This window comes from Thermobia domestica, chromosome 2 (assembly GCF_964235325.1).
Source record: "Thermobia domestica chromosome 2, izTheDome1.hap1.1, whole genome shotgun sequence".
Taxonomy (NCBI): domain Eukaryota; kingdom Metazoa; phylum Arthropoda; class Insecta; order Zygentoma; family Lepismatidae; genus Thermobia; species Thermobia domestica.
In genome coordinates, this window is record NC_137455.1 from 300,749,914 (window position 1) to 300,776,087 (window position 26,174).

At 33.5% G+C, this 26,174-nt stretch overlaps 1 protein-coding gene across 1 annotated transcript in view; it reads left to right on the top strand.

Moving 5' to 3' along the window:
- The window catches only part of LOC145679466 (uncharacterized), a 312,009-nt gene that overhangs the window by 99,748 nt on the left and 186,087 nt on the right, over window positions 1–26,174 (top strand). The window contains exons 6-7 of the mRNA XM_081750046.1: window positions 13,376–13,447; window positions 19,532–19,589. Of these exons, the coding sequence (XP_081606172.1) occupies window positions 13,376–13,447; window positions 19,532–19,589 (130 nt within the window). The remainder of the gene's footprint in view (window positions 1–13,375; window positions 13,448–19,531; window positions 19,590–26,174) is intronic.

The window sequence follows — 26,174 nt, forward strand, 5'->3', positions numbered from 1 at the left end:
TTGTAATTATTTAAGTATATCAATTGATTCATATTTATGATAATTTGTATAAACATACCCCTTTATTTACCGCTTCTAATATTTAATGTGCTATTAACTGTATGTTTCAGTGTTTTCCTGATATTACTGTAGTATCAAAATACCGTGCACACGAATAGTGCAAGATAAAATTCTAAGAAGCAAGATGAGTTCCATGTGAGTTGCCCGGATCTGCTGAGGAAAGAATACATTATACGTATATTGAACAAGTACAGCTCACAGATGACGAAAATAATCCTAAAACAGGGGAAGCGGGAAAAGGTTAACGACACGGTCAAGTCCATTTTCGGTTTTTGAGGTGTGGTCTATACTTAGATGTTGTCTACTACTGCGGGTAGTTGTGTGCTATTCCGTGGTGTCATTTGAAACCCCCTGCGAAAAGTGGGCGAGCCCTACGTCACACTATTTCTGCTAAGGTTCTTCTCGTCATCTATGAGCTGTACGTTTACAAATTAGTTGGTGAATTTGGATAAAACGTTAACATATTCATTTTTATTTACGTACTTGTATATTAATTTATAATAATAATAATAATAATAATAATAATAATAATAATAATAATAATAATAATAATAATAATAATAATAATAATAATAATAATAATAATAATAAATAAAATATATTTACCTTAATGCGTCGTCTTTATCCAATCTATGGTAACTATTGAATGTTAACTGATGACTTTCAGGATTCGGTTCCTGGATGTTCCTATTTAGTATGGGCTCATATATGAGTCTCCTTGGTTCGATCCCAGTGAAGGTCACTTGATTTATCCCTTTTCCTAGGTTTGGATCCTGTTAATTTCTATTAAGGAGTTAATAGTTCCCAAACGCTAGGTTAGTCTCAGCGCAGGTTCGGAAATACCAACAAGGCTGACTATATAACCACTGGACTATATGGTTCGGTACACAGAGTTCAGGTCAGAACATTTGGGCAATTTACGCGAAAGGCAAGTTCTAATTGTTCCGCTAGTGTTGACACGGCTGAATAATATAAATATTGTTGTGCCATATAAACACTAATTTAGTTATGCTGAAAGAGAAACATGAATTGAATATTTTTATACCTTAAAATAAAGATTTGAACTATTGTGATATATATGATAATAATGCTTAGAAAGGATACGTGAAATTTGAATTTTGTAACTAATTATTGACACTTAAAATTCACTACACTACTATTACATTTTAATCACAAATTAGAATACATAATAGCACTTGGATTTCGCTAATTTAAACATAATAAAACACTCAATAAGCTTTGTCCAATGCTTTGCATTATAATCACGGGCGTCGCGGGTAATCGGGTGGCATTTATTATTTTATCGGTCACGTTTGTTGCTTCACTTTCACTAGTCACATTATTTTTGGATGGAAGAGATTTCTTTGTGGTTTCCTTGAGTATTGGTCATCAGAATTTTCTTTGGCTTCTCACTTGAAGTTAGGCTGAATATCTTCTTCTTAAGATGGATTTGTAATTAACTTTCGAAGGGGGTTCTGAGGGCTTCTGGCTTCAGCACTTTTATATATATATATATATATATATATATATATATATATATATATATATATATATATATATATATATATATATATATATATATATTACTGTATTTCGGGACTTCGATGTACGAATGTGCTCGGCCATTCTTCTATAAATAACGAGAGGAATATTTATACGAGAACAGCCGATCACATTCGTGCATCGAAGTTCTGTAATTCACAGCATTTGTACTAGTAGTACGATTAGTACTAGTGTGAAATACTAAATTTTTACTTATATTTCTTTCTAAATATAATCATCGCTCGCAATACACACTGATATATAAAGAAACATTTCAATACTATACAAATTTTCCCCTTTCCCCCTTAGGAGGAGAACTTTCAGAAACACTGAAACACGTATTTTCCCTTTTTTTTTTTTATTTTAAAGTTTATATACCGGATTACACAACTTCGACCTTAGCGAATCGTCGCATTGGGCACTTCCTTCAATAAAAAAAGGGAAATTTAGTTATAAAAATGACCCTTTCTCTTACTTTCAGGTACGGAATTTTCGAAAAAGCTGAATAACATATTATATATACCGAATTTTACATCTCCAACACAAGCTAATTTTAACATTCGGCACTTTCTGGTTAAACAAAGAGTTTTGAGTATTTAGAAAATGTTTTCGTTTCCGTCTTAGAAGATACTACATTTTGAAAATGCCGAAATGCATTTGTTCCCTTATCTTTAGTGAAAAGTTTACATACCGAATTTCGTCTCAAATTCCTGACATACACTATTCTTGGGAAGAATTTTAAACTCCCTTTATCCCCCCTTAACGTACATATTTTCCAAAATCCTTATCCATTGCTTTTGTGACAAAGGAGGGATCCTGTCCAAATTTCACGTTTCTACCTAAGTAGTACGGTTTGGAGGATGAGCACTTCTACCCTTTTGTATGTAATAAATTGTAATCATCATCTTTTATTTTCCTTCTAGTTCAAATATCAAAAAACGCTTAAAGTTGTGTCTAATTATTTTAAATAAGAATTTCAAGTCTCGAATTTCATGGCTCTAACCTTAAGAGATTCCGAGACATTAATTTTTTATTATAGTAATTGTAATCCCCATCTCTTTTTCTCTTTCCTTCTTTGTCAAACGTGAAGAAACGCTAAAATACGATTTTATTATTTTAAATGAGAAGTTCAAATGCCAAATTTCATCTCTAACTTTTAAAGTTTCGGAGTTATAGACTCGTATTATAATAGTTGCCATACATCTTACTTCCTTAAAAACAGATTTACGAACAGAGATTGAACAATTGATGAAACTGGGTAGTCTGAACGGGTACCCACCTTCATTATTAAATAATTCATATAATTGGGTTAAAAGGAATGTATTATTTATTTATTATACAAAAGATATGCTACAGAATATAGACCAGTGCTGGAAGATTTTGAAAAGATGTCTATCTACATTTGGTTTCAATATATTATACCATTATGATCAAAACATATTTTTACTAACACAAGTCTTTTAAAAAAAAGAGTAAAAAAAAGAAAAGAAAAAAAAAACAAAGAGCAACAGAAATACCATACTATACGGAAATTGGAAATCCAAATTTCCTACAGTTTATTTTGATAATATCCTAATTTCTCACACCTAATATACGTCCTTAATAGAGAAATCGGTCTTCCAGATTTCCCACACTTAGCATTTCTAAATTATAAAGGGAACTGGTCCTCCAAGTTCCTTATGACTGGTAGGTATAACATGTGGATAGTAGAAGATGGAAAATGTTGTCCCAACGAGCAATAGCTCACTTTAAGGGACTAAGTATTTCTTTTTGCTATCTTTTTATGTAGTAATGTGCCAGTATCCCCTGTCTTCATTTATCATTTTTATGGCTACTAGATTATTCAGCAAATTTATTCAAAAAGTGTTTTTTGATTTCTTCTTTAAATAAAGGTATTGCTTTTGTGTCCTTTATATCTTTTGGCAGACTATTATAAGTTTGAGAAATGTTATGCTTAACGCTATTTATACCATACTTTGTTGTATTAACATTATCAATATCATTATCATTCTTTTTTCTAGTACAGGGTGTCCGAGAAGTCCTTCCCTGATTACAGAAATTGATAACTCAGGCTAGAAATAAGATAGAAATATGAAACTGGTGTTGAATTGTTTACAAACTATAAAAGTTTTGGTCACATCAGTACACTTCCACATGAGCACCCTTGGTAGCACGTAGCACATCTAGGCGATATTCAATTTCCATCCACACATTAGCCAACATCACTGGAGGGATCGATGCAACGACTGTGGTTATTCGTTGCTGCAGGGTTTCAAGATCTGGTACACGTGTTCGGTAGACCTCATCCTTGACATAACCCCATAAAAAGAAGTCTAATGGGGTTATGTCAGGAGAGCGTGGAGGCCAAGCTGTTGGTCCATCGCGAACAATCCATCGCCCAGGAAATGTCCTATCGAGATAGGCACGGACGTCCAAACCCCAATGAGGTGGTGCACCGTCTTGCTGAAAAACGACATCGGGGCGATACTGAAGCAGCTGAGGAACAGCATACAGCTGCAACATATCCAGGTACACTGCAGATGTGATGGTATCCTCAGCGAAGAAGAATGGCCCGATAATTCGATCGTGCAATAACGCGCACCAAACATTCACCTTTGGACTGCCTCTGGTGAACTCCCTGACCTCCCTGGGGGGTTCTGAACCCCAAATGCGTACATTATGGCGATTCACTACTCCACTGACAAAGAATGTCGCTTCGTCGGAAAAGGCAATTCGTCTGAGATAACCATTATCGTCCGCAATACGTGATAGCATTTCGACCGCAAAGTCATATCGACGTGTACCGTCGTCGGGCAACAAGGCCTGAACGAGTTGCACTTTGTAAGCACGAAACAATACACGTTTGTGTAAAATGTCATGGATAGAGCTTTTTGGCATCTGTAATTCACGTGAGGCCCTGCGCACCGATTTCTTAGGACTTCTCAGAAAAGACTGCCGCACAGCCTCCACCGTGTCTGCTGAGGTTCTTGGTTGACCAGACCTCGGAAGATCAGCAACCGACCCTGTGTTCTTGAACTTCTCATACCAGGCTTTAATGCTCTTGACATCAGGTGGAGTCCCTCCAAATGTTGTCTGGAACTGTCTCTGCACCGTGGTTGGTGATCGTGTCTCATGGTACCACATGACACACTGTGCCTTCTCCTGGTTGGTTGGCATGGCTTCTTGGGCTTCTTACTTACGTACTACAAACTTAAAACAAAAAAAATTGATACTTGGTAAAACAGAACAAACCTAACACAGACAAAAACTTTTATAGTTTGTAAACAATTCAACACCAGTTTCATATTTCTATCTTATTTCTAGCCTGAGTTATCAATTTCTGTAATCAGGGAAGGACTTCTCGGACACCCTGTATTATAATTATGTACCTCTTTCTTCTTTACTAAAAGTAGATTACTATGTATATTATTTGAAAGTACTTTATGGACATACATACAGGATTGTATTTTAATTAATAAATCGAATGGCAGTATATTTGATTCCATAAATGAACTCTTACTTGGATAGTCCATAGGTCGACCATACATTGCTCTAATGGCTTTCTTTTGTAATATTAAGAATGGTTGTATTTTTCATTTATTAGCATGTCCCCAAATAATACACAAATACAGTGGAGTTTCTTTAATTCGAAGTTCACGGGGACACGAAAAAAATTCGAATTATCCAAAATTCGAATTAACCAAAAACACTTATTTCAAGTAAAATCAAAAGAACAAGATTACTGTATATGAAAACTAATTAACATGCAATGCACCTTAGCTTTAAAGCATCACATTTTCGCAAGGAATACGCGTCGCGCTTCGACATTTTGCATAATGCACACCAATAGATCACAAACGAATCTGCTTACCTTTTTTTATTGCTTTTAGTCCAGTTAAAACCAATTGCACAAATTTCTCGTACAAGTCATTTTCTAGTGGAGGAACAGGGTTCAAGGTTTTCACACTTCTACAGAAGGGATGGACACTTCCAGGTTATTGAAGAGGAGGAGGATGCATTCCAACCACCTTCTGCCAAGGTGGTTGGAATGCATCCTCCTCCTGCCAGATTCTCTATAGCGAGACGGAGTCCAGCGAAGGTGGTGTTAACAAACAAAGCTTTATTTTTCCCACGGTCGCCTCAAGATAACAGATAAACAAAAACCAGTTGAAATTGCATTCCTCTGTTTGTAATCTGTCGAACACTGCAATTTTTTCCGCTATAAATTTTTCAAATTATTCAAACAGGAGGTTGAAAAGTTCGATTTACCCACGATTTTCTACCATTGTTTTTAATACAGTGTTCAAGGGAAATAAACTTTTGTTCGAATTATGCAATAATTCGAATTGTCTAGGTTCGAATTAAAAAGAGTACGCTGTATATCAAATGACTTTGTATATATGCATTGTATACCATTCTTTTTAAGTTCGTTGTTAGGGTTTTTCTAAAGCGGTTCATAATACCTACAATAGGAATTATTTTCTTTTCTAAATTTTTAATATGTAATTCCCAAGTTAGATGTTGATCTATTATTATCCTAAATATGTAGTGTATTCGACTCTTTTCACCTCCAAATTCTTAATACCAATTTTGTTAGACAGAATTATCTCTGACAACGGCTTGTGAAAAATTATATAATGAGACTTTTGTAAATTTAATGACGAGTTTATGCATAACCAATGATATAATGTAGATAAGTCTTCTTTAATGTATGTTATCAGTTCCTCTATACTATCAGCTTTATAGAATATAGCACCATCATCAGCAAATAAAGTTATTCTACCTCTTATATTAAGCAGATGAACATCATTTACATAAATAAAGAACAGTAACGGTCCCAATATGGAACTTTGTAGAACACTATTTGAGCGTCATTACTTTCTTTTCCATTTACTAAGACATATTGTGACCTATTAGATAAGTAACTTTTAAACCATGAAAGAGATATACCTCTGAATCCTAAATTTTCTAGCTTTTGAAGCAATAGGTTATGTTTGAGTGTATCAAATGCTTTCTTTAAATCAATAAACAATCCTGCTGCAAGTTTATTGTTATCCAAACAATCTTGAATTTCTACTACTATATCAGTTACAGCATTTAAGGTACTTGATTTTTTCCTAAAACCATATTGGTATTTATAAAAATAATTTATAGACTCTAGATAAGTTACCATTCTATTATATGCACACTTCCCAATTAATTTGGAAATGCAGCTTAATACTGATATTGGCCTGTAATTATTCGGATTTAACTTACCTCCACCTTTATAAATGGAATGACTTTGGCAGTTTTACATTGCATTGGAAATTCGCCTAGAGTAAAGGAAAGATTTCTAATTCAGATAAAGTATGGCGTATGGTGTCCTTGCAATTTATTAAAAATTCATTATGTAATCCACCTTTTGTCTGATTTCTGTTTTTCTTTAGCGAACTAATAATTCTAATAATTTCCATGTGGGTAACTGGCGTAAAAGAGAATGAGCGGTTGTATGGTATATCCGTATTCAAAGCTGTATTTTCCAGTAAGGGTATCTTTGATGCTAGTGTTTTACTAGCATTTGCAAAATAATCATTCAACACATTTGATATACGTTCATTATCAACTAAGGTATTTCCTATTTTTAATTGTATACAATCTATATCATTATTTATCTTATTAGGTAATATTTCTTTAACAACACCCCAAAATTCCCTACTGTCAAACAAAGATTCCTGTTTTTTTTCTTTTTTTTCTTTTTCTTTCTTTCTTTTTTTTTTTTTTTTTTTTTTTGATAATACTAGCTCTTTAGTTGCCGTCTCGACTTTGTTACCATATTTGTAAGTTTCCTCTGTTCATTACGTATATCTATATTATCTGGGAATTTTTTAGTTAAAGAGTAATATTTATCTCTCATTTTTACTAAACTTAACAATTCCTCGTTTATCCAAGGAGACTTAGGTTTATATCCTTTCCTACAGATCTTATGCGTATTTTTGTATTTAGACATTTCAGTCCCTTCTGACATATACTTCATCAATTTACCGTATTGTTCATCAATACAATTAATAGTTAATGAAAGTTTTGTATTCCTAAAATAATTATTTAGTTTATTATAGTTTAATGTAAACATGAATGTTCCATATTGTTTACATAATATTGTACTCGTTGAAATATGTTACATATTAATATATTATGGTCACTTATATCAGCTAATGTATTATTAACAGAAACCACTTCAGTTAAATCGTTTACTAATACATGATCTATCAGGGTTCTACTGCTATCAGTCAGCCTGGTCGGATATTTAATATTTGCCTGAAAGAGGCCATAATTTCCACAAAACTGTACATATTTCAAAGTTTCAGCTGACTCTCTGTTTTATGTGTCAATGTTAAAGTCCCCTACCATTAGAATGGATGAATTTTTACAACTAGTTAACACAATCTCCATGTCAACTAACATTTCATTAACCATATTCTTGTTTGGATTGTATATAATAAAAGCATTAAATTTTTCGACATAAATTTTATCTGTATTCCTAGTACACTATACGCTTTATCTATAATATATAATTGTCTACAAATTAATTCATTACTGATAATAACAAGTATTCATCCACCACGATTATAGTCCCTATACACGTAGAACTTATTATAGTTATTAATATTATAGTATTCAATTTCACCAGAATGCAATAATGTCTCAACAATAATTATAACTTTTACAATATGTATTCTATGTAACAGTAGTTTCAGTTCATTAATTTTATTTCATATACTCCTAGCATTTAAATATAAAATTGAAAACGTTTCCCTATTGTTTAAAATACAGTTTTTAGCATACTGTTCTATATTGTGAAAACTATATTCATACAGATTAATACGTAAATCTATGTGTTCATCCATATTTAGCTTTCTTTACAATTCCCAGTGTCTGTCTTCCCGATTTTTGTTTTGTTTCTCTTGTTTTCTAAGATGATCTTAATTTGTAGTTTAAATATCAGTTCTAAGTAACACTTTTCCATAGTCAATTCGGGATACTTCCCTTTCATACAACATTGTGTATGTTAGGCATTCCTTTTCGTTGGAAGCCGTACACTTTTTCTTTCTTTTTTGGCAAGGTATATAAACTTTGGGTTTACCTTTTTCCGAACAATGTTTTTGTTCATGATTTTTTTGTCCACAGATTTTACAAGTTGGTTTGTCATCCTTGCAGAACCTTTGGGTATGTCCTAAATCAAGACAACGAACGCATCTAGGAATTGAAACGAAATCTTTGATTGTTAAGGCTTCGTATAGATGATATACCCTATTTGTATTAAGTAGTTCCTTCTAGATTTCATTGGGTGCTTCAATTACCAAATGGCATCTGGTGTCATTCTTTGGTCCTGTCCTGAATTTCGGCTTTACTTCTTTCTTTGCCAATTCCACATCGTTATCTTCCAAGTTTTGCTCAATAATTGTAGACACAATATCTGCGTCTTTCATTTCTGCCGGTACGTTGTATATAATGGCCAATGGTCTTTTCTTTCTTTTTTTCTTCAATTTTGAATTCTTCCATCACCTTTTTATTTTTTTATATTTTTCTATATCTTCTTTAGTTTCTGTTTCGATTATCAGTGATCCACTCACCGACTTGACAGAAACAACTTTAACTCTTTCCTTAATTGGATTAAAAGACTTCACAAAGTTGGTTTGAAGATCTTTGATGGACTCATTCTGCTTCCCTTTTAGAAATATGACTGGCTTTTGTTTGGCCTTGCCTCTTTAATTGCTCTTGCTCTTACCGTCTCTTGTTTTTCTACTATCTGCAAAAGTTCTTGTTTTGGGATCAGTAATCGTGCATGAAACAGTATTTTGATTTCTTATTTTTTCCTCAGCAATGACTAGTTCCGATAAATCTGAAACCGACATAAAAAATAAAAAATAGATTGGATTGCTTATTTTTTCCAGATTGACAACTGCTAAAATAGAATCTACATATAATACGGTTTTCGTACAGTTTTAAAACCACCTTAAAGTATAGAAAAGAAGATCAGCCAATTTAAGAGTTTTACACGAACCCCAATGAGAAATCGGGTATTTATGAAATAAAATACAGTTGCCAAGAGAGTTATATAGCAAAACGAAAAGAAATTTAGAAGTCCGAGTAAAGAAACATATTAGAGATTCGAAAGAGGATAATCCGGTGTCAGGTTTATCAAAACATTTAAAAGAAACGCAACACAGGGTAGAAGATTCAAAAATTTTATTTGGAGCTATAAATGAAGTAGAGATTGGTTTTTGAAACTATTTATTCATTAAAAAAAAAAAAAAACCTAGACAAGGGATGGCTGAGTGACGAATGGGAGGCAGTTATTACAAAATTTTCACAGCATTGGCATGACAATCATATAATATGAGTTGGCAACCTTCCAACAAAAGGCGCACGGATTGACCCCGCCATATTTCAGTTTGCTTCAATATCATCTGCAGATCCCTAACGCACTTGACAACGTGTTTTTTGTGCAATACAGCTTTCCCCTTGGTAAGTCCGTTCCTTTTTATTCCTTTATTCCTTAATGTTTCTGTTCTTTTTCTTCCTGTTTTTAACCCCGTGACCAAGACTCCAGAGGATAGTCAAAAGCTTGGAATCCTAAAGATTCAGGAATCACAGAAAGCTATAAGTAGAAAGTATTTAATTAATTTAAAATGAGAAATCAACTCTTGAACTTCATGCTTCTAACTTTCAGAGATTCCGAGATATGGACATTTTAATGTAATAATTGCCACCCATATTCCCTCTCTCCTCGTGTCGAATTATCAGAAATCTTTCCTTAATACTATCTTACGTCACAAACCGCGTCTTCTGTCCAAATTTGAAGTTTCTAGCTTCAGCAGTTGGGCCTGGGGTTTGATCGGTAGGTCATTCAGGACTTCTTTTATATAGAGAGGTTCAATATTTACTCCCTTAGTCAACTTTTCCCCTACAGAAATTTATATTTTATACCATCCTCAGAAAATTGATCTGAAATCAACAATAGTGGCTGGTTGTAATTTCTAGCTTCAGTAGTTGGGCCTGGGGTTTGATTGGTAGGTCATTCAGGACTTGTTTTATATATAGAGGTTAAATATTTACTCCCTTAATCAACTTTTCCCCTCCAGAAATTTATATTTTATACCACCCTCAGAAAATTGATCTGAAATCAACATTAGTGGCTGGTTGTAATTAGTTGCTGCAGCACTTGAATTGACTCATTTTTATGATAATTTGTAAACGTACTCTTTCATTTACTGCGTCTAATATTTAATGTATTATTAACTGTACTATTTCGGTGTTCCTTAAAAGTTATCATATTATCAACTTTTGTGATGCTGCCATTGTTTATCGTGCACATAAAATAGTGCAATATAAAATTCTATGAAGAGATGAGTTCCATATGAGTTGTCCAGATCTGTTGAAGAAGGTGTTAGGGAACACCAAATCATCACAGTTAACAATACATTTTTAAATATTAGTTATAATAAGCAAAAGAGTATGTTTACAAATTTGTTGGTTATTTTGGAGTTTGACGTTCCTTTTCAGCAATATAGCCATATGAGATGTGCTACTACAACTTAGTGTGAAATCCGAATCACAAAGTACCGCCAGAAATCGAATCAGAGCTTCTCCAGCTAAAGATGCATATGCTAATCGCAGCCACAAGGGAGTCAAATTAACATCGGTGTTGGCGGTGCTGAATCTGCATGATGTTGAAGTATTACATCCTAAGTATCTATGGATGTATGGATGAGTGAATGAGCAATACAGGTGTATCAAAAAGGACTTTACCACTTAGAAAACTCATATTGATTTATTTATTTAAGTTACAGACGTGGTTTTTGTGTCATTTTGTAGCAAAATACATTAAGTTTTTACCTTATACCTAATTAGTTTCAATGTGGCTTCCATTGGTGATACTGTACACATTCCTCCAAAACATCCATCCATTCCACACAAACTTCCTTACGAGCAATTCTATCAGCTTCTTTTATTTCTTGCACCATTTGTAATTTGTATGGTTTGAGATGCATCCATTTTCTCAACTGTCATGTGCGGACGGCCAGCTGTCGAGAAGCACGCCCGGTTGATCTTTTAGGACTGTTCGCTTGCTCTACAACGTCTTCAGACGTATAGGGACGACTTGAAGGTTTGTTGTATCTTACCAAACATTCAGTTTCAATAAAACACTTATGCCACTGATAAATAGTAAGCCTACTGGGAAGATCTTTACCATACTTTATACGAAAAGTACGTTGCACAGTAGTCGTAGACTTGGATTCTTGAAACCAAAACACACAGTTAGGACGCTTGGGACCAGTAAAGACAGCCATCTTTGCTCCAACTGCCGCTAGCGCTTGCGTTGGCTTGTTTCTTAACTAGTGTATTACGTGAGACAAAACTTAACGTATTTTGCTACAAAATGACACCAAAACCACGTCTGTAAGATAAATATATAAATCAATGTGAGGTTTCGAAATTGTAAAGTCCTTTATATCATCGACAATTTGAACTTACTTGTGTCTAACGTGGTTTGGACTAATAATATATTACTTGTATGTAGTAGTTGGAAGAAGGAAATTAAAAACAGAATTTTTTCCTGGATTTATTTTCTTTCACCATCTTACGAATATTTTTGAACTGTTTCTGGTTAAGTTTCCTAACAGTTCAGCAAAGTATGGAAATTTCTTTATTTTGGAGGAAGCAAAGAATCACAAGGCAAGACTTATTTTCAGTTTGGCATTTATTCTTCTTCCAACTGACTATTTGCTTATCTTCGTTTATTTTCCTTAAAGATGTAGTAACTGCAACATATTAAGCATAATGATTAGTTATTTAAAAACGATTTTCATACGAATTACTAATGTTTGTCAAATTGAAGCGCTGTTTGTTGTATTTTGCCCTTGTAGGATCAAACTTGTATAATCTAAAAAATGTTTAAATTTTTAAGCTCTTAAAATATACTCATTTGGAACGTGATTTAGATTCTATAAGTTGTAAAAAAGTATAAAAAGAAATTTATTTACAATTAGCTGAATTACCCATTCTTCGCATAGGGGCTATATTTGGAAGTCAACGCCTGTGAGAGCATCACCATTGGCCTCAGCGACCGCGAAAACTATAGATTTGACGCTAACATCTTTCATTTTGGATTATTTTTACATGTCTCGGTACTCCTCCCCCCACCAGTGACCCCCGAACCGCATCCGAATGAGGTGAATGCGATCGGAGTTCCACCATTGATCTCAGCGACCGCGAAAACTATGAATTCGACACTAATATCGGTCATTTTCTACTATTAGATGTCCCCCAGACTTCCCTGGTTCGAATTTTGAAAAAAGCTCTTCGTCTTGGTCTGGAACCTGGACCACAAAACTTGGTAACTCTCGGTTTTCACTTGTCTGGTCCCCAGACAGCACACAGACAGATAGACAGACACACAGACAAACAAACTCTTTATTTTATTTATATTAGGTTAGATTAGTACAATGCCACTTAAATTACAATATTTTCCGGAATCAAGACGAGTTTTAATTGTTCTCTTAGCAGTGAAGGAATGAGAAATTAAAACAGTTAATTGACAAAGAAATATCATGGACATTCTCTTGTACAACCAACTTAAAAGTTAACATATTTTATATAGGTAGAGTACTCGTATATCAATAGAATTCCCTCTAAATTAATGAGAGGCTGGTTGATATTCTTTAATATGTAGTCACTATGTGGCAATAAATCAAATCACAATGTCCTGAAAAATGTTTTCCTTTCTTTGCAGTTATTTGCGCAGAAGAAGCGTGATGCTGTACGAGATTATTGTGATGGAAACAATCAATTTGATGTTACACCAGTACGTATTTACACAGTGCACTAAAATGTGTGTGTGTTTGTGTGTGTGTGTGTGGTGGGTGATAGTGGTGGTGGTGAAGGTGTTGACTTAATCTATGGGCGATTGAAAGATAGAAAACTCAATTTAATGGTGGGGGACGTGGGGCTCAGTGGTAGAGCGTTTACCTCTTGTGTATGCCGTCCTTGGTTCGATCCCGTCTCGTGCCACGTAAACTTTGTGGTGGACAAACACCGTGTTCGTAGGTTTTCTCGAGGTTCTACCGTTTCCTCAAACTTTCTTCAGTCCATTTCATTCATTTGTTGTCATCACCGTCTCTTTAACCTCTCCGGCATAACCGTGGAAGGTAAAACTGAAAGATTTCAGTTCTCAATTTAATGGTCAAGAAAGGTAAGGATGATTAGGAATATTACAGTTAAACCTATCATTCATAGTAACTTTCCACGTATTTTCGTCGGTCCACTTTGTATTAGCACGCTAGCTTCTTAATGGTAGAACGCAAGTTTGATTAATCAATACTAGGTTATGTTAGTTTGAGATGAATAGCATGTTATTTGTGAGTTCTTCAATTTTCTCCATAGTCTAGCATTGAACTTCTTTATTTTTAGGGGCATTTTCCCGTGTGAAGTTAAGGAATTAATATAATTTCGTTATAAATTATGACTATTTGAAAATTTGTTCCAAATGAAATCTGTAAGCTTTACGTCCCACGATTATGCCTGCTAGGCTAAAGGAGGCCATGATGATGGGACATGAATGAAATGATGGAAGAAAATGGGAGGAAACGGGAGAACCCCAAGAAAACGCACACGGTATTTGTTTATCACAAAGCTCACTTGGCGTGAGCTGGGATCGAACCAAGGACCCCAGGTAGCAGAGGTGAACGCTCTACCACTGAGCCACTGCGGTCCCAAAATTTGTTCTTAGTCCTCGCTTGGGGTAAAAAGTTCTTTATTGAATATACAGTGTCTGTATAAATGATTGGCAACGTATACTTAAAGTACAAGAAATAGTCACTAAACTTTTTGAAAAGAGAATATTGATTTCTAAAATTATACCTATTTTAGATTCTTTAAAATGGATCTTGAAAATGGATTATTTTGTTTAGATTCTTTAAAATGGATCTTTAATTGTAGAGTAGTAAGTGGAGGATCTTTAAGTGGTAAAGTAGTATGTGCCAAAAGTAAAAATGTTGGGAAATTTAAAAAAAAAAAAAAGTGTTGTTGTACATCATGTGGGGACGTTTGTACTGGTGATATCTTTACACGCTCCTTTGAACAACTTTAAGGCCTACAATCCTTATATATATATATATATATATATATATATATATATATATATATATAGACCAATTCCATTTCAAATCGTCCAGGCAAACCACAATTGGTCCCCATCATACTCTCAGAATTAGTTCATTTTTTAAAATATGAAACTACATACAAAATTATTAGACCCATATTTTTTCTTTTTGCTGAAAAAAATTTTTTCTTCGATATACAGCCTTCTAAAATGGCCGCCCTCCTCTCGGATTGCTCGAAAAACTGAAAAACATGTCAAATTAAAACTTTTATTGTAGAGAAACGAGTGTACTTAGTAACGTAATCGCAATAGCAGGAAGAGTATAAAGTTGTATGTTTCGTTGGAGGGTCAAAATTTGTCTATTGGTCCAATAGGAATCGCGCAATTCACTCGCAATGTTGCCAACTTTGATGAAATTTTTGCTAACTTCAAACATTTTTTTTCTGTCCTCACGAGCAATACCAACCATCTGCTTCTAGCATCGAAATCTACTCCATAAGGTCTCTTGAAAATATAAAGGACTTACGTTTCTGATTGTTACATCCCACGTTATAGCATGATGAAAAGCTGAAAATTTCATTAAGACGCCATATTTGGACGCCATTTTCTCAAAAACCCCACCTTTTAAAAATCTGAATTTTTTACATGTATTGGAGAAGTACCTAAGTATTTAATATCCGTTAACCGTTCATGCGGCTACAGCCCCTAACATTCGCAATTAATTATTGAAATTTCGATTTTTGTACTTGCAATGTAAATATTTCCAATGGGCATTTAGGTCCTATACAGAAGGCGATTTTAAAGGGAGTATGAAAATTTTGAGAGATGAATCCTGACATCTAATCCAGTAGAAAAGTTCCTATAAACATGAGTCGAATTCCGCTTAGTTTTCGAGTTACAGGGTTTCCAACTCGAGACCCAAAATCGGTTCGGGACAATAGAAAATAATATATATATTTCGCGTTAAATCAGAAACTGTGTATTAAAGCTTTGATAAAATTCAGAAAGTTGATTTGTATCAATATGATATTTTTACGTGCGTTGCAATTCAGTTGGCAGTGTTGCCAACTTGCTAGAATTTTTATTTTTTTTTTTCTTTTCAAATGACACTACGTGGATTTTATTTGATATTTGGTATTCATTAATAATTGCAAACATCACACGAAGCACAATTTTCCCTCACATCACCACAGTTTTCGAAAACTTACGTGTATTTCATTAAAAGGTTTTATCTCGTGCGTTATTGATAGTTTGTGTGATTCGGTGTCGTGAACATCGTCCTAGTGTTCTCTGGAACCATGAAAATTGTTTACACTGGTAGCATGGCATTGTAGTGCACTTGTGAGAATAACAATGGGGAAGTCCTATTGCAGTAAGGACCGTATTAAATGTGTTGATTATGCTAAAAGCCGTAAGATGATTGTGCGCAGAAAGAATTCTAAACAAAAAATTTATCTTGCGGTAAAATATATGGATTGCGTACTGCGTGTCAGCCCAAACTTACTATTAGGGGAGGATTATTATTTGTGTCTTGTACACAAGGTGATTTGAAAGGCAGTATGAAAAATTTTGAGATGTGAATCCTTCACCGTAGTCTAGGTGTCACCGATAACGGCCGTTTTAATGGGGGCACATTCATGTTTAGCATGTTAACTGTCTGGTTAATGGTTTCCAAATCTACATTCAGAGGAACAAATTCTTTATCTTGCTGGTGCATAATTTCATATTTAAATCTTCTTTCGTGATCACCAATATATCACACACATTCACGTTGTTCACGGTAAATATTCAAAGCACCCTTTACACGAATAATCATCCTCTCCTAATACTACGTTTTGGCAGACGCGCTGCAAGCAATACATGTATTTTACCGCAAGACAAAATGTTTGTCAAGAATTCTTTCTGTACACAATTATCTTACGCCTTTTAGAATTATCAACCCATTTAATACGGTCCTTACTGTAATACACTGAGAAAAAATGATTTCTATAGTAAGCAAGAGGATACCGTATATTTGTACAATATACCGCCGTACGGAGATCGTATTTTTCTCTGTGTAAAACTTCCCCATTGTTATTCACACAAACACTGTAACTAGTGCACTACAATGTCATGTTACCAGTGAAAACAATTTTCATGGTTCCAGAGAACACTAGGACGATGTTCACGACACCGAATCACACAAACTATCAATAACTCACGAGATAAAACCTTTTAATGAAATACATGTGTTTTCGAAAACTGTGATGATGTGAGGGAAAATTGTGCTTCGTGTGATGTTTGCAATTATTAATGAATACCAAATATCAAATAAAATCCACGTAGTGCCATTTGAAAAGAAAAAAAAATAAAAATTCTAGCAAGTTGGCAACACTGCCAACTGAATTGCAATGCACGTAAAAATATCATATTGATACAAATCAACTTTCTGAACTTTATCAAAGCTTTAATACACAGTTTCTGATTTAACACGAAATATATATATAATTTTCTATTGTTCCGAACCGATTTTGGGTCCCGAGTTGGAAACCCTGTAACTCGAAAACTAAGCGGAATTCGACTCATGTTTATAGGAACTTTTCTACTGGATTAGATGTCAGGATTCATCTCTCAAAATTTTCATACTCCCTTTAAAATCGCCTTCTGTATAGGACCTAAATGCCCATTGGAAATATTTATACATTGCAAGTACAAAAATCGAAATTTCAATAATTAATTGCGAATGTTAGGGGCTGTAGCCGCATGAACGGTTAACGGATATTAAATACTTAGGTACTTCTCCAGTACATGTAAAAAATTCAGATTTTTAAAAGGTGGGGTTTTTGAGAAAATGGCGTCCAAACATGGCGTCTTAATGAAATTTTCAGCTTTTCATCATGCTATAACGTGGGATGTAATAATCAGAAACGTAAGTCCTTTATATTTTCAAGAGACCTTATGGAGTAGATTTCGATGCTAGAAGCAGATGGTTGATATTGCTCGTGAGGACAGAAAAAAAAATGTTTGAAGTTAGCAAAAATTTCATCAAAGTTGGCAACATTGCGAGTGAATTGCGCGATTCCTATTGGACTAATAGACAAATTTTGACCCTCCAACGAAACATACAACTTTATACTCTTCCTGCTATTGCGATTACGTTACTAAGTACACTCGTTTCTCTACAATAAAAGTTTTAATTTGACATGTTTTTCAGTTTTTCGAGCAATCCGAGAAGAGGGCGGCCATTTTGGAAGGCTGTATATCGAAGAAAAAATTTTTTTCAGCAAAAAGAAAAAATATGGGTCTAATAATTTTGTATGTAGTTTCTTATTTTAAAAAATGAACTAAATCTGAGACAGTCGTGTGGACCACCCTGGACGATTTGAAATGGAATCACTATATATATATATATATATATATATATATATATATATATATATATATATATACATATAGATATATAGATAGATAGATAGATAGATAGATATAAAACGTTCTACAGCATTTCGGTATTGACACTTTAAGATGAAAAATGGTGTTTGCATTCCTTTGGCACTTACATCGTTTATCATTTTCTCTTCAAATGCGAATATAGAAACTGTCTGTTACATTTTACTTAAATAAATTATAATATTAATCTTGCAGTGCCAATGAGTTAATCTTAGCGAAATCATTTCAAGAACATTTCTGATGCTCCTCGTTAGCCATTCCCAAGTACGAAAATCGATAACTTTACTTAAATCAACTCACACATTTATTTATGCATACCACCACCACTTGGCTTAACAGCCTATTTGAGGTCCTGAGCCGCTCCAACGCCATCTGTCGGCGACCGGCTGAACTACGTGTAGCCTAGCGACGAGCGGCTGCATCGCCCTGTCACTAACCGGCGTATCGGGAGCTCTCTAGACCTAGTGGCCGTTACGTCTTTCATTCACATGACTCCCCAGATTGTATCACGACGCTGGGTGAATGCCGAAAATTGGGAAGCACCGGCCGGGAATCGAACCTGGGACCACGCGGACATGAATCCAATGATCTAACCATTAGACTACCTTATTTATCCATAACTAAAATTAAATAAATCGTAAATCATGATCTGTTGGCCAACTAACAATCTTACCATTGCCTCCCCCCCCAAACTTTTTGACAAAAAGTAAAAATGCCACCTATAAGATCCTTCAATTCTCATTTGTATTTACCGTGCCCCCCCCCCCCCCGAAGACAATTCCTAACTCCGCCCATGCTTACCACTCAACTGTACCGAAAAAAAATTACAAAATCTAAATAAACGAAACGCAAAGCTTATACCTCATCAATTTTCAGGCCTTCTACAAGCTTTCTGTTTTATTCATTTACTTTTTGTAATAACCTTCCAGTACAATTAAATGGTAGGATTGTCAGTTGGTCAGCAGATCATGATTAGCGATTTATTTAATTTTAATTATAGACAAACAAACATGAGCCTTATGCAGAGTCGTTCTGACGCGTGATTAGTGTCATACTAAAGAGTTCGACTAACTTATGTTCCTTGTTGTAGTCAGACCATTAGTATGACGCTAATCATACGTCAAAATGACTCTGCTTAAGGCCCCATGTGAGTTAAATACATTTATTGATTTTCGTACTTCGAGTAACCGAACATGAAAAGAGAAACAGCTCTTCAAATGACTTCGCTGAGAGAAACACACTGACAATATAAGGTTAACCATATTATTTTCAAGTTCCATAATTTAGAAGGGATACTACATACTTATTAAACAAGTTCACTTTTTCTTTTTTTAAAATTTGTAAATGTTCTTTTCGTAGCAGGATCAAGAAACTGAATGGAGTTTGGAAGAGGCGTTTGCAAAGGGATGTTCATTAGGTAATTGATATTCTTTTCGAAATTTCATTTACTAAGATTGTTATTTGAAAAAGAGTAATACTGATCAGCATTGTCGACTGGATCTCTTTCGGTATTAATTTAACAAATTAAAGTTAAAAACTAGTGTCAAATGAAAAGTAATTGATCATATTAAAAAATAATGTTGGGAAAAAATAACGGTTAAAATTAAACCATTCTGTCAGGCCTTGTTTTCATATGCTGTAATAAAATCTATAAAAACACAAACACATAACAATTTCAACACACTATCTGCCTTCATCAGGCTTCCTGAAAGTGGAATCCATGTCTGGAAGTGTAGTCTGGAGTGAAGAAGTGGAAGTCTGATGAAGACAGATAGTGTGTTGAAACTGTTACGCGTTTATGCTTTTATACAGGGTGATTATAATTAAAGTCCCACTTTCAAAATGCTGTAAAAAAGAACCACTGGTCAGAATGACTTAAAATGTGAACTGAATATACTTAAAGAAGAGGGAAATGGTATAGCATGAGAAAAAGTTCCAAAGTATATCAATAGATGTCTCTGTAAGTAGCATGACGAAAGTGAGTTCGGATACAAGTGACATTTTGAATCGAAAAACGACGACTTTGGCTTGAGTTGCACATTAAACCAATTGTACTGTTCAATGTGCAGGGTTGTTTCGGATTTGTCCCCTCCCCCCAAAAAAAATATAAACCGAATGATTGTGTGCTTTTTATTCTTTTTTTTTTTGTGCCTAAGAATAATTAAAAATTGATTTTTCCAATCCAATGTGGTACAACCTTGTGGTGGATGGGCTTTCCACTAATAGTGTCACAATTGTTGAATGACTTGTAAGTAATATTTTTTCGTCATAAAACCGAAACAATCATGCACATTGAACAGTACAGTTGGTTTAATATGCAACTAACGCCAAAGCCGTCGTATTTCGATTCAAAATGTCACTTGTAGCCGAATCCATTTTTGCTATGCCGCTTGCAGCGCTATCTGTTGATACACTTTGGAACTATTTTGTATGTTATTCCGTTTCCCCCCTCTTGAAATATATTCAGTTCAAATTTGAAGTCATTCTGACCAGTGGATCTTTTTTTTTTAAAAAAAACAGCATTTTGAAAGTGAGATTTTAAGTATAATCACCCTGTATATTTTTTACATAGCCTTACTCAGTGTTTTGTTGTGTTTAGGTTAAAATTAAAGCTAACTTTAAAATTTATTTGTTGAAATTAAAATTTAAAATGGCAATTTTCAATATTATACAATAAGAATTATTTTGAAATGCGAAGGTGTAAATTTAGTGGATAAAATTACGAACATGAGAAAATTAATCGACTACTTTAAATATTTACATTTTTCAAACTGATAATTAATAAAAATAAAATTAAAATGTCAAAACATTCCGAAAAATTTTATTCATGATATAGAAGATATTGCTCTTCCTGCTGGTCGAGTGGCTAGCGCGCACGCCTTTGGTGCATGGGAGCACGGTTTTGAATCCCGATGGGAGAGAATTAATTCGAAAGCATTACGGTAGTTTGAAATTCACCTTTAACTATCCACATCTCAGTTCTAAAATCTTCGATGTTGAACTTCAACAGCGACAGATATTGGTATAATGTATTAAAATATAGTAACAGTGATATGTTCCCTATAAAATCCTCTCAAAGATCCTATTTCCAAGATTGACCCCATGCGCAGATGAAATTATTAGAGATTATCAGTGCAAATTTAGGTAAAATCGATCAACTATCGACCAGATATTTATTATTTGACAAATACTCGCAAAGAAATGGGAATATAATGCCCCTGTACATCAGTAATATATTGATTTTAGAAAGGCCTACGACTCAGCTGGAGGAGAAATATTGTACAACGTTCCTATAGGATTGGAATACTGAAAAAGCTATTTAGATCAGTTGAGATATGTTTAAATGAATCCCAAAGTAAAGTCCTAGTAGGAAAATTCTTGCCCACGAGCTTTCACGTCTAGAATGGCCTGAAACAAGAAGATGCGTTGTCTTCATTGTTATTCGACTTTGTTCTGGAGTACGATATAAAGAAAATCAAAGACAGTAACTAGGGCCAAGAGCTGAATGGTATTCACCAGGTTATGGCGCATTCTGATTATGTAAACATAGTAGGGGATGATAAGAGAACAATAGAAAGCAATGCAGAAGTCTTAATAAATGCTTGCAGGGACATGAATTTGAAATAAATGCAGAGGAGCAGTATTAATATTGCCGGTTCGAGCGCAGTTTCATTTCACCGTATTTTTATATATAAATCTTACTATTAATACACATTTCCCCAAATTATCCTAACGCAAAAGCTATCACCCTAGCAATGAAAATGAAATAATTGTTTATAATCATTTTATATACAATAAATGAAGAAGTGTATAATTTGTGGTGAATTAAAACAATGCCAAGAATTTTGTAAAAATGGAAATACAAGACAAGATGGGTGTAAGGCATGTCGTGATAAAATGAAAAAAAAAAAAAAAAAAAAATGATGAAGTTGAAAAGATGGGAGCGTTTGTATAAGTTGTAAATCCTGAACAACAATCTGAAAAAGAATTTAGATTTGCAAAATGAACTTAATTATATCAAACTATCACTTTTAGAATTTTGTGTTGATTATAAGAATGGACTAATTCAACTTGATGAAAGAGCCAGATATCATCTTCACAAAATAAATGAATTATAGGATAATGCTTTACCGTATAAAAATTTAGACTATTGTTTCAGTTTTAAGAAGCATCATGTATTTATCAATCATATTAATAATAATAAGAGAGATGATTATTTAAAAAAATCCTGGAATGGAGATTAAAGATGATGCCTTATTCAGATTGGGAGTAAACCTGGTGCTCTACTCAAGTTAGGAGAAATAAATTACAGTTTTTATGAATATTTCATAAAAGCATTATATCTAAGATTACTTATATATAAACTTAAACCTAGTCACATTTATTTAATTTAACTCTTCTATTCTCTGTTTTATTTTTCCTCTTTTTATCTTAGAGTCATTCTTTCTTTAAATCTATCCTGTAATATCTTCAAGCTAGTGTATGTATCCCTTCTTCTAATACGTACCTCTTATTATCGTAAGAGTTTAAGGCTAATTTGTTTTCTTCTACTGAAAATACATTTACAATTGTTTACTTTTTGAAACACAGTCTTCATAGTCCTTGAAGGATATTTCCGATTTTATAATATTTGATTTTGTTCCTTTTGCTTTTCTTATTTGACCTTCCTTTTTCTCTGCATTTTTTTATTATCTATATCTCCGTTTTTCTTAATGGCATACATTTTTTATTTAAGACCTACAACCTTCTCTGTTACTACATCTTTAAAGTCATTTCTAAAATTTCCTAATACTCTCTCGTTAACCTGTTTTAAGCCATATTCATTACTTTCTTTGTAATCAGATGTACCTAAATGTTCAAGCATATCTTTATAACTATATATATTATATGTTTCAATATGTACGATAACACAATCACTAACACTCATTGACAGTGTCACTTTATCTTCATATTTTTTAACGCATTGTAATAGAAATTATACATACATATTTTAGATATATCTAGAACTGACATTCTAACATAGATGTGCTTGTTCATAGGATTTTAGTTTTATACATATGAATAGCAGCTAGATTTTCAGAAAATATCGTTCTATCTTAAAGGTAAATTTCACACTTAATTTTTCCACTATTTTTTTTTCTTTTTTTTATGCACAAGTTTTACATCTACTCTCTTTCTTATATTCTCCATTGTTTTGCCATACAGCATTATTTGCTAACTTGTAGAAATCTTTTTTCAGCATCATTCCTTGCTTGTGATCGAATTTCTGTATTTAAATCTATATATTTCTTTGACTATGCTGATTGTTTAAATGCTAATATATTACACATATTTTTTTCAGTTAAAGACCTTGTAATACATAGAACTTTAGATTTTGATAATGCAATATATAATTCTCTTTATCGTAACGTGTTGTTAATAATTTTGGGAGTTTGTTATTATTTATATAATTTTCTGCAGTTAATGGTAGATCTGAATGTATAATACGAAGTTCTTTAGGATATTCTAAATCAACTTTGAAATGTATCCAATATTAAAATTATCATCTCTTTGTAATATTTTGTTCCTCCAATATTTCTCATTTGCGCTAACAACATATTTTCATTTAAATCCCCCATAAGGCATATGATGATTCATAGCCTAATATTATTCATTATTCGCATCCATACACGTATGTAAAAAAAATTCTTATTAAGATTGTAATCTTCTAATATTTATTATTTGCTATAGCATATCTATTTGAACATTGAGAAATCCCTCCTCTTATACTTTTTTCTACAAAAACCAATTTGTCATAATCAGTTTATAATTCTAATCTCTGTTTTGTCGTTTTTGACATTGATTCCCAGAAATATCTAGGACCAGTGAAATACCATGATATATCCAATTTATATGTTAAGCGCTGTATCTCAAATTTTCAATATCTACTAATTGAGGGATATCTGTTCTGTTATAAAATTGAGTTAAAAAGTAATAATTTCTTATACTTCCAACTTCCAACCTATACTTAATATTGTTTCTGACTGTACATTTGTATTAATATGTTCTTTCGAGGTGTCTGTCTTAATGGTGTATTCGATACAGGTGTGAAGCAATTTATTTTATCAGTGGTGTATAGGGAATTAAATTTCTTTTCTAAATGCTCTTTGCGCTGGGATAGTTCGAAGAGTGAGATTTATATATAAAAATGTTAATCTAGAAAAGTGCGCTCAAACCGGCAATATTAATATTACTCAAACGAAACTAAATACATGGAAGTTCAGCGGTGTCGTAATACTACAAATTATGGATGCGTCAAAATACTACATAATACTTTCGACAAAGTGAATACTTCGATATATCTAACATCAGTCATAACAGAACAAAACCAGAACCACGAAGGAATTAAATGTCGCCTAAAAGCAGGAAATTTGTTTTATTATACAATTCAAAATATTTTGATATAGCGTTCTGTCGAGAAATTTGAAGTTTAAAATATATAATGTATGTTGTGCCGTGTGGTTGCAAAACATGGTCGCTTAACTCTGAAGGAAGAACGCAGACTGAAAGTGTTTTAGAGTAAAATCCTGAGATGAATAATCAGACCCAAGCGGAACGGGAATGGGGAATGGCGGAAACTTTATAACGAGGAATTGCATAGTTTATACCGTTTACCAAACATTGTTAGGGTCATCAAGTCTGGATGCTCAAGTCGGTAGGTCATGTAGCGAGAATAGAAGAACGTAGGAGCGCTTTGAAGGTTCTAACTGGAAGTCCAATCGGAAAACGACCATTAGCAAGACCTAGGCGTAGACAAAAAAAAAAAAAAAAAAAAAAAAAAAAAAAAAAAAAAAAAAAAAAGATGGATCTCGCAGTATAGGAATACAAAGTACAATCTGGATCCAGTTGGCTAAGGACAGAAGTCAATGGAGAACTTTTGTAAACGAGGTATTAAACCTTCGGGTTCCATAGGCAATTGAGTTAGTCAGCTACAGTGATATATTTAAGTTATATTAGTTTGATATCAAATGGTTCTTATAACCCTCTATAATGGTGATAGCATTGTTCTTAAGATCGTGAGAGAATGTCTTGTGACGATCCAGTCGAGTATAGTTATATCTAACACATAATTAATATTAGTAAAAAATAAACAGGAATTAAACTATTAAACACAGAGGGCCTTATGCAGAGTCGTTCTGACGAATGATTAGTGCCATAATGTTAGTTCGATTAACATATGTTTCGTGCAGTAGTCAGGCCTTTAGTATGACGCTAATCATACGTCAAAACGACTTTGCATAAGGCGGGGAAAGATTAAAGTGTGTTATTTTTAATTGTAGTTATCCAGCGTCCATTGCATGCACATTTCTTCTCAAACGAATTTTATTTTCACAAAGTGTGTTTTTCAAAGGTAGGCCAATATGTGGAAACGAATATTTCTCGTCTTTTACCTATATAAATTCTTTGGAAGAGAAAATATCTTATATTTTTTGTTAATGATGTGATCCTAGAGATGCAAAAAAGCCGCCTTTTTTGAAGCGATCGTTTCTTTTTTTCACATAAAAAGCCGGCTTTTTTGGGAAAAAACTAGAATTTTGGAAATTTTGGCTTCTTTCGTTTTCATGATTTTTCTATTTGAATAGCTTTCTTATAGTATACTCTAAAGTTAAGTAAGATTTCATGACCTAAATACCATATTTCGCTCTGGAATTCACCATCATAATGGATAAAGCATATGTTCTAAGAATTAAAGTAGTACGTAGTGTTTGAGGGCAATTGTAGAGGATATTTAACTTTATTTTAACTTCTGAGTTATCAATATTTTTTTCTTCTCTACGTCACTTCTTTTTAGTCATCCGTGTTTCATCTCTTGGAGATTAGTAGGCCTACTCTAGCTTCTAGCACATGATTTAAACTTACGTTTTTCAATATATCCGTCAGAGCATACGTTTGTCAGTATATCTTCAGAGCGTACTTCCATATTTTTGTTATACGTAGCTGTGCAATGATTTAGCAATAATTT